Source organism: Martes martes, assembly GCF_963455335.1.
Source record: "Martes martes genome assembly, chromosome: 2".
NCBI lineage: Eukaryota > Metazoa > Chordata > Mammalia > Carnivora > Mustelidae > Martes > Martes martes.
In genome coordinates this window covers 32,998,802-33,009,863 of record NC_137889.1, presented here as the reverse complement: position 1 = coordinate 33,009,863, position 11,062 = coordinate 32,998,802, and the positions used below count along the sequence as shown (strand labels likewise).

The following is an 11,062-nucleotide window of genomic DNA, read 5'->3' as shown; positions in this document are numbered from 1 at the left end:
GTGGCTGATGTCAAAGAGCTTACTGCCTATGTTCTCCTCTAGGATTCTAATGGATTCCTGCCTCATGTTGAGGTATTTTATCCATTTCAGGTTTATCTTTGTGTATGGTGTAAGAGAATGGTCAAGTTTCATTCTTCTACACACAGCTTGGGGACCACTTTTTGAACAGCAAATCTTAAAGAAAGCTTTGCTTATTCTCCTCCAGCTTCTTCATCTTAACCTAACTGCCCTACTACTCAGTTCTATTCAAATGTTACTCCCGTGTCTCTTCAGGCTAACAATCCGTTTGATAGAGGGCATTTTTGCTATTTTTCAAAATAACAAAAACTTAGCTATTGAGTAAAGTAGACTCTGGATTGGTGTTCTGGTTTCCTGTTCCAGTCAAGTACACTGGTAGATAACAAAGATGATGTGAAATCTCTTTAGATTTACATTACTTTACTATTATTTCTTTAATTTGCTAAACTGAACAATTAACTCATGAATTTTTAATTAATTTTTTTTATTTTAAAGATTTTTATTTATTTATTTGACAGAGAGAGAAATCACAAGTAGGCAGAGAGGCAGACAGAGAGAGGGGGGGAAGCAGACTCCTCGCTGAGCAGAGAGCCTGATGCAAGGGCTTGATCCCAGGACCCTGAGATCATGACCTGAGCCGAAGGCAGAGGCTTAACCCACTGAGCCACCCAGGTGCCCCAATTAATTTTTGTCTATTTCTATATATGCATATAAGGTTAGAAATTCACTTTTTGTACTGATTTTTATGTTTACTGTAATTAATTTTTATTGTGATCACAAACATAAAATTTATCACCATAACCATTTTTCAATGTACCATCCAGTACATACAGTGTTAACTAGAAGCACATTGTCATACAAGAGAGCTCTAGAATTTTTTCATCTTGCAAAACTGAAACTCCATTTTTTCTCTCCCTCAGACCCTGGCAATTATCATTTTCCTTTTTATTGCTAAGAATTTGACTGCTGTAGATAGCCTATATAAGTGGAATATTCAGTACCTGTCTTTTCGTGACTGGCCTGTTTCACTTAGCATGATATCCATAGGGTTCATCCATGTTGTTTTATATGATAGAATTTCCTTCTTTTTAAGGCAGAAGAGTATTTCATTATGTGTATATGCTACATGTTCTTTATCCATTCATTCATTGATGGACATGTAGTTTGCTTCCAACTCTTGGCTCTTGTGAATAATGCTGCAGTGAGCATGGCTGTGCAAACATCTCTTCAAGATCCTGTTTTCAATTTGGGAGTATAAATACCCAGAAATGGACTTGTTGGATCTTATGGTAAAATTCTATTTTTAATTTTTTAAGGAACCTACTTTCCCACAGCAGCTGCACCATTTTATATTCCTACCAACAATGTACAAATTTCCAATTCCTCTACATCCTCATCAATATGTACTTTTTTTTCTTTTTTGATAGTGGCCATCCTAGGGGGTGTAAGTAGGTATTTCATTATGGTTTTGATTTGCATTTCCCTGATGATTAGTGATACTGAGCATCTCTTCATGTGCCTGTTGGCCATCCGTATGTCTTCTTAGAAAAGTGTTTATAGAGGTCATTTGCTCATTCTTAAATTGGATTGTTTAGGTTTCTTTGTTGTTGAGTTGCAGAAGTTCTTTAAATATTTTGGATATTAACCCCTTATCAGATGTATGACTTGAAAATATTTTCTCCCATTCCATTGGTTGCCTTTTCACTATGTTGATTGTTTCCATTGCTGTGCAAAAGTTTTAAGTTTGATGTAGTCCCCTTCTCTATTTTTGCTTTTGTTGGTGTCACATCTAAGAAATCATTGCCAAATCCAATGTCATGAAGCTTTTCCTTTCCCTATTTTTTATTCTAGAAGTTGTATATTTTGGGGATTTATATTTAGGTCTTTAATTTATTTTGAGTTAGTTTTTGTACATGATGTAATGTTAAGGGTCCCAATTCATTCTTTGCAGGTGTATGTGTGTATCTGGTTTTCCCATCACCATTTGTTGGAGAAACACACTACAAATTTTAATACATAGCCTTTCAATTATCATTTAGATCTCAAAATGTTGTAATATCCATTATGAAGTTTTAAATTTGACCCATGGCTGATTTAAAATTTTTCTTGTTTTATTTCCAAATATGTTAGCAAATTTTATTTGTTGAGGTCTGGATATTTGTTAGCAATTTTGAATTTTATTGCAATATGGTTGATATGGTATCATTGGTTCATTAAGCCTGACCTTGTTGATGACTCCATAGGAAATGAAAACATAGAATATGTATGCTGGAAAAGAATGTCCATTTTCTACTTGTTAGATTATCTATGTATCTATCTATCTATCATCTATCTATCTATCATCAATCTATCATCATCTGTCTACCTCCATTCGATCAAGCTAGTTAACTAATTTGTATTATTCTATGCAAGAAATAATTATTTTTCTGCTTGACTTATCATTTTGAGAAAAGCGTGTTAAAATTCTTCCCTATGATTGATTTCCCAATTTTTTTTCATGATTTTGTCAGTTTTCATTTTAAATATTTTAAGGCTATCTTATATACATGATTTAGTTAAGGATTAGTATTTTGGTTACAAAATGAAATTATTTTCTTCAGTAATGATTTTTTATTTAAGGTATACTTTATCTGATATTAATAGTACCACTTGATTTAGTCCATATTTTTCTAGTATATCCCTTTATTTTCTTTCAATTTTATACTTTCTGAATCATTATATTTCATGCTATAAACAGCATATAATTTTAAAAAATCTAATCAGAAAATCTTTATCCTTTATATAACAAGATTGGCCCATTTACATTTATTTAATATCTTATGTATTTGTATTTCTTACTACCCTTTACATATTTTTCTATATGCTAGTCTTTTAATTTGCTTTTCCAAAAAAAAAGCTGGTTTCTCATAAATTGAGTCAGCATTTTTGGATTCCATTTTTTTGGTCCCTTTACTAATTAGTTTCTCTCAACTGATTTGGAAGTCATGTATTCTTCCCTTTGTCTTCAAGATTTATTCTCCATTTTTTTTTTTTTTTACATGCTAAAGATTTAACAAATACTGACGTTAATAATTATCTCTGTCCTCCTCCTGAACAATGATATGATGTTACAATAATTTTACTTAATCACACTTCTTTCATATCTCTATTATTTCTATTTTATTACATTAGTTTCAACTTATTTTCACCCCTTTAAATCTATTATTAGTAGCAGCAGTATTATAATTGATATGTATTTATATTTACCTCAGAAAATTCCATTTATTTTCTTATCACTGCTCTTTATATATTTCTCCATCATTTGGGGTTTATTCTCTTCTTTCAAAGTATATCCCTTGTTAGTTCAAGGTTTAGAAGTGTTATGTTTTCAATCTTTGTTTATCTAAAACTGTCTGAATGCTTGCCCTTCCCCTTTCAATGGTAATTTAGATAGTATAAGTATGCACATTTTTATCATTTTTATTTTCTTCCTCAGCATTCTGATGTTATCAGTCCATTACCTTTTCTTTTCTCAATTTCTAAATGGTAATACCTTTGTAGGGAATCTGCTTTCCAGTCCAGGTATGGATATGTCTATATGTAGAATCATTTTAGTTTTCCTGTTCATGACTCACCTGACTTCTTATATTTCAGGATTCTTATATTTTATCAGCTCTAAAAATTTTATGACTGTCTGGAAATTGAGTTATTTGCACATTAGACTTTTTCATTCTCTCTTCCATGTTCCCTAACTAATCTTTCATATTTTCCATTTGCTTATCTCTTTATTTTACATTTTATATAAATTATCCAGATTTATCTGTATCTAACTTTGCTTATATCCACATACTGAATTTTTATTTAATCAGCTATTTCCAGAAGTTCTGCTTCTTTTTCAACTCTGCCTGCTCATTTTTTCACAGTATCCTTTTCTTTCATTCTGATTTATAATTATATCTTTTTAACCTTTTTCATCATTTTAAATGTATCAATTTTATGGTCTTTTCAGATTGTTCTAATATCCAAAGTCTGGGGTCATACTAACCCTCTTGTTTGATTTGTCCACTGACTCTGATTTATGAGGATAATTTCCTCATTTCATTTCTAATTTTTATTGCAGGTTATTGTCAGTTTTTAGAAAATTTTGAATTCATGACTACCCCTCTCATACCAGTGGAGTTGTTTGCCCGAGTTGTAAAATTCTTTTCTGCAAAGCATTATTCATTTCTTTCTACCAGTTATCTCCAGAATGTTGCTTGTCTAGAACCATATTTTTTTCCATTACTTTCTCAGTTTTAAATTCCTGCCACATAGGATATAAATTTGGATACTAAATTTACATATAATATGAACTTGGGACTTCAATTTCTCATAATAGGTGTTTTTCATGCTAGCATCCCTAAGCAGAGATAAGTTTTTTGTGTGCCTTTCTTGGGCTAGTATGAGGAACTTTTTTATTGCCTCTCACACAGATAAGCTGATCTTTCCCAGTTGATGGCTACACTGGGTCTCAGTATCATCTGTATTTCCTGGTTCCACATGGCATTACAATTCCAGCCACTGACTAAAGAGTCCTATGTATGAGATGTATGAGTCTTATATCTTTCACAGACACTCTCTCTGACTATGACCTCCCTCTTGTTTCTGGCTGTAAGTTTCCATGTCTTTCGAAAAACTGCTGTATGTTTAAAAATTCTGTTAAAATTTACCTAACATTTCTGAGTATTTGTAGAAGGAAGAAAATCCATTTGAATTCAATTAGTCACACTGTTGGAATCTTAAGTGTCAGAGTAATCTTTCAAAATATAAATGACAATACATTCTATTATTTAAAATTGTTAAAGAGCTTCTTAGTGTACTTAGAATAAAATGGAATCTGTTTCTCATGGTCTAAGACTCTTACTTAATCAGATCCTGCCTACTTTTTCAATATCACCTCATGTAACTCTTCCTGTGGTTTATTCACTATTCTCTAAAGATACCGGATGGCTTTCTTTTCTTGAACATGCCAACTTCCCTTTCCTAAAACTGTGTTTCCTTGGGATCCTTCCCACCCTTCAATGGTCTCTGATCACCATATTCTTTATCACACTAATATGTTTAATTCTTTTCCAGTATGAATGAATACAGAAGTAATGTTCAAAATCCTCTAGTTCAACTTCCTGTTTCTATAAAAAAGTAAAGTGAGCTGGGAAAGTGAAGGAAAGTTTTAAGAATTTGCTGGGCAAATTCTCTTAAAATCTCTCTTGGAGACCCTAAGTGTTTAATGAGATAGCTAAAACAAGTATTCATGTCTCCTGATTCCCCTGCCCTCTGGTGACTTTCTTTCCGGTGGTTCTTTCTGGTGACTGCTCCAGTGGTTGAAAGAAGGTCCATAAAAGGAATTAGGGAAGACAATAGATAGACTATAGGGTGATCCATGACCTCCCTCCCACTTATATGACGAATTTTGTGGAATATACAGACATAATAGTTTTCTGGAGAGGAAGGATGTACCTTCATCCAATTTTCAAAAGAGTCAAAACCTAAAAAAAACTTAGAAACTACTGGCCTACATATTGTTTATGAACTATTAATTTCCCTGCATATTTTCTCTTGTTTTCATATCAGTTCTTCTATAAACAGGAATTGAACAATCATTAAGGGAGTGAAAGACCTATATTCCCAAAACCATAAAACATTGATGAAGGAAACTGGTGATGGTACAAACAAATGGGAAGATATTCCATGCTCGTGTTGAAAGAATATTGTTAAAATGTCTGTACTATCCAAATTTAATTCAACCCTTATCAAAATACCAATAGCATTTTTCATAGAATTAGAGCAAATAACTCTAAAATGGAGCCACTGAAGAGTATGGAGCCACTGAAGAGTCTGAATAGCCAAAACAATCTTGAGAAAGGAAAACAAAGCTGGAGGTATCACAGTTCCAGATTTCAAGGTACACTACAAAGCTACAATAATCTAAACAACATGGTATGAGCAGAAAAAAAGAAACATTCAGATAAAAGGAACAAAATAGAAAGCCCAGAAATAAACCAACACTTGTATGATCAATCTATGTTAAAAGAGGCAAGAATATAAAAGAAAGCAAGCATCTCTTTGATAAATGGTTCTGGGAAAACTGGACACCTACATGCAAAAGAATGAAGCTGAAACACTTTATTATGCCATATACACAAAAAAAGGTCAAAATGAATTAAAGACCTAAATGTGAGATCTGAGACCATAATACCTTTAGATGAAAATATACGCAGTAAGCTCTTTGACAATGGTCAGAGCAACATCTTTCTAGCTAGGTCTTCTCAGGCAAGAGAAACAAAAAGAAAAACTATTGGGACTACATCCAAATAAGAATATTTGGCACAGTGAAGGAAATCATCAACAAAACAAAAAAGCAACCTACTGAATAGAAGAAGATCTTTGCAAATGACAATTCTGAGAAGGGGTTAATATTAAAAATATATAAAGTATACAATTCACCATAAAAAATCCAAATAATCCAGGTAAAAAATAGGCAGAGGACCTGAATAGACATTTTTCCAAAGAAGACATTCTGACGGCCAACGCACACATGAAAAGATACTCAACATCACTAATCATCAGGGAAATGCAAATCAAAACATAATGAGATATCACCTAACACCTGTCAGAATTCTTATTATCAAAAAGACAGGGAATAACAAGTGTTGATGAATATGTGGAGAAAAAGGAACCCTCATACACTGTTGGTAAGATTTAGTCAATATAGTAAATCAGTGTAGCCACTGTAGAAAACAGTGTGGAGTTTCCTCAAAAAATTACAAATAGAAATACCCTATAATCCAGTAATTCCACTACTGAATATCTACCTAAAGAAAATAAAAACACTAATCCAAAAAGATGTATGGACCCTATGTTTATTGCAGCATTATTTAAATAGTCAAGATTAAAAAACACAGCCCAGGTGTCCATCAATAGATGAATGAATAAAGAAGATGTGGTGTATATGGGTACACACACACACACACACACACACACACAGGAATATTACTCAGTCACAAAAAAAAAAAATGAGGTCTTGTTGTTTGTGATAAGTTTGATGGACCTAGAGGGTTTCATGCTAAGTGAAATAAGTCAGACAAAGACAAATACCATATGATTTCACTTACATTTTAATAAGGAAAAACAAAACAAATGAACAAAGTAGAAACGGATCCATTAATACAGAGAACTGTTGGTTGTCAGAACAGAGAGGGATGGGAGAAAGGGGTGAATTACTATGTTGTACACCTGCAACTATTGTAATATTGTGTGTCAACCATACTTCAATAAAATAAAGGACTGAACAATCATTATGAATTAAGAATGCACTATATTGCCAATGGATCTAGTGTTGTGACTTGTATTAAAATGTTGCCATTTAGGGGCACCTGGGTGTCTCAATTGGTTGAGCGACTGCTTTCAGCCCAGGTTATGTTCCTGGAGTTCTGGGATCCAGCCCCACATCAGGCTCCCGGCTCAGCAAGGGGTCTGCTTCTCCCTCTGCCCTTCCCCCTCTCATGCTCTTTCTCTCATTCTATCTCTCAAATAAATAAGTAAAATTGTTTAAAAATGTTGCCATTTATAAGTGAAGTGTTTCCTTCTGGAGTTATGGAATCACTCTGCACATGAGTCTAGGGGTATTCTGACAATTTTATTTATCAAGACTGGCAATATAAGTACTCAAACGTTGATAATAGTGTAAACATCTCTATATTTCTTTAGCCACATTTCTGTTACCCAATCCCCTAAAATACTGAAAAATAAAGAATTGCTCATTTTGATTTCTCTGTTGTTTTGGAAATGAGAACATTTGTGGGATACCCTTTTACTTTGGAGAACTGAGACTGAGATGCTAATCAGATTGGTTGATATGTGTACAGCAGACTTGTAGATTTTAAGTAAACATAGGCCTAATCTCCACGTTTCTTTCTCAGGAATATTTTGCTTCTACTAAATAGAAATAAACACCGATATGTGTATAAAATGACCCAGTGAATAGGGAAAGGAATGATACTGCCTTTGCAGTAGATGTTTGGTAGAATGTCTTCCCAGACAATGAACCATCTTCCCCTTCTTCCCTGAGGACAAGCCCTTCATCAGGGGCACTCTGCTCCTCAGCCACTGATAGCTGGGGTGACCCCACTAGGGTAGCCAAAGTTGACCCCACTTACATATCTTCTTTCAGAAATTAGAATCTGTGGTTCAGAGATAGGCCAGTGAAATCTTTGATATATCTATAACTCTACCTATAAATGTGGAATTACAAGCAAATATATTTTGCCACACGTAATGAAAAACAAACAAACAGAAGTCTGTAAAAAGTGAAGGATGAAGAAGACTCAGGTAAGCTTAAAAGAGTGAGGGAAAAAAAAAAGAATTTCCTTGGTTTCTGACAATTTTCCTTACAATGACTCCTTTTTTTCCCCACATAGACTGAGTGGATTTTAGTACAACCAAAGCTTAACTAATATAAAATTTTATTTTCTGTGGATGAGTGTTTTGTTTTTGTTTTTCTTTTTTTTTTTTAAAGATTTTATTTATTTATTTGACAGAGAGAGAGAGATCACAAGTAAGCAGAGAGGCAGGCAGAGTGGAGGGGGGAAGCAGGCTCCCCACGGAGCAGAGAGCCCAATGCAGAGCTCGATTTCAGGACCCTGAGATCATGACCTGAGCCAAAGGCAGAAGCTTAACCCACTGAGCCACCCAGGCACCCCAGAGCATTTTGTTTCATTTATTTGTGTGCTTAGATGCTGAATGTCTGTAAGTGCTGGAATTAACTCAATCAGGTTTAAATGTTGATGTGATCACTTGCTAGTGAAGTATACTAATTTGGATGCACTCATACTAAAAATTTACTCATTACCCGAAATTCAAATTTAATTGGGTACCCTTTCTTTTACCCAGCAACCCTATTTGTGACATAGTTTCTTCCTTTGTAAAATGGAGGTAATAGAACTAAATAAGAAAATATGTTGTTAAAAATGTCAAGGATATCATAAACATTATTTAAAAGAATGTATTAAAAATGTGATTCATTATTTTCTTTTGTCTTCCTTTTTACTTGTGTTGTATCTGTCACACAAGAAGGTATTGCTTACAAATCACCCATTGGGAGTAAATGGTTCATTTTGGAACATGGGGAGATGTTTTATACCTTTTATGCAATGAGGTCTTTATTCTCAGATTAGGGAATTTGGGAGGCCATCTATATCTGTCTCCCTGACTTTACCTAGGCACCTCATCCCAGGATTCTCTAATATCCATTCTTATGCTGGTCTTAGTTATATGCAGACTGGTTTCCAATTCAAACCAACATCTCCCCATCTGATCTTTCTCACCTTCTATAGAAAGAGACAAAGAAAGAAAATGAGTGGGGAATAAAAGAAGGAGATAATACACTGGTTTACTATTTGCCTGCTTGAGGATAAAGAATGTAAGATTCTTTGTGTCTAAGTCCTGTGTCTAAGTCCTTCTCATTTTTGTTTTTAATCTTGATGGCTTATATACCCTGTCTGGATGAACCCAACAAGTACTGAAGGACCTCTTTAACACAGCTCAGTCTAACATGTTTCCTGCTCTAGGGACAATGGACACAGAGCAATGAAATTTCCTTACAGAGCGTTCATCATGCATTTCTTTATTTATCACTCTAGATCCAGTGGAATTGGATCAGACTTTTGTCTCTCCCCAGTGTGGGTTTGCTGATCCACCACTAACCAATGGGCAAAGAAGTGGCAAGCTTCCATTTTTATTTTCCTGTTCAAAGTCACCATCTCTGGAGATGCTTTACAAGTAGCGAGCTAGGAGCTTGTGGAGAATATCAACAGGCCTTAGTTTGGTTTTGAAGAAGCAAGGGCATTCTCCTCTGTGCTTTCCTTCATTTTTGCCTTCCCATTTTCTCCTGTGGTTTCAGTTTCACCTAAATATGTCTGGGATGGTAGTTTACTGCTCTGAGTCAATACAGTTTGCTTAGAATCACTAATGGAAATAGTTTTTGGCTCCAAATAATGAATGGATGTCGTCAAAGGTTGTGTTGTTGTCTGACTGACTGGATTAATGGTAGAAGAATGATTTGTGTTTGCAGGTTTCTCTGATGTTGGCACTATATTTATCGTTTCATATGGACTTGGAGATGTAGTATCCAATTTGTAACAAGAAGTGCTGAAAGGGATGGCACAAAACACAAGATCCGAGGGCAGGAGCTTAAAATTATTGGATGGCCGGGTGATCACAAACCTGTAAAAAAAGCCAAAGATGACTCTGGAGCCTCTGCAGCCGGGATGGTTCTGGCTCCAGGCAATGGCCCAAAGAAGAAAGTATTTCTGCTGGGCCAGAGAGGAAATGTTTTTTGTTCTGCTTGGCTTCATTGGTTTCTTATTAAGAGTAAATACTTCTGGCACAGGGTAACGGAAGTCCTAGACTAGTAATCAGAAGACTAACATTCACTCCTGCCTCTGAACCCAAGAATCTCTGACCTGAGTTTGGCATGGCATCTCCCTTCCTTGGGCCCTGATTTGTTCAACATTTTAATGGGAGAGGGATGGATAGAGATGTGGACTGACTGATGTCTGATGGTCATTTGGAGTCCAGGTTTCCCTGCTTTTAATATCTACTACTCTAATGAATTCAGTCATCCCAATATTGAGCACTTGGCCAAGCTTTCAAAATCAGAATATTATATACTTCCAGCTTTTTCAATTCTACCTTAGGCCTACCTAATACTTATGCCACCAACTTTCACAATGTAGAGTGTCCAGTGGTGGAGGGGGGGAGAAGAATACTAAACTGAAGTTTTATTTGAAACTTTGACTAGTAAGCAAATAGTGAATGTCAATGAATCTTAAAGAACACCCAGAGCCTGGACTGCATAAGACGACTTCCTAGGTAAGCAGGATGTCTTAGCCCCATATCAGGCACATGGCAAATCCTCAATAGTGTGAGTTAAATTAATTAACACACCAGGACCCAGGTCAGAACATTGAGGCAGAATAAACTTTCATGGCTTTTATCCTGCATTTCTTCATCGCTGCCCCAAATGGTC

The 11,062-nt window shown here is 34.9% G+C and overlaps 1 protein-coding gene across 1 annotated transcript in view; it reads right to left on the bottom strand.

Moving 5' to 3' along the window:
• Positions 1-9,851: 9,851 nt before the first annotated feature.
• KCNU1 (potassium calcium-activated channel subfamily U member 1) overlaps positions 9,852-11,062 on the bottom strand; it is a gene marked incomplete at both ends in the record, with an annotated part of 151,565 nt that continues 150,354 nt past the window's right edge. Inside the window, one exon of the mRNA XM_080797637.1 lies at positions 9,852-10,257. Coding sequence (XP_080653763.1) covers positions 9,852-10,257 — 406 coding nt within the window. The remainder of the gene's footprint in view (positions 10,258-11,062) is intronic.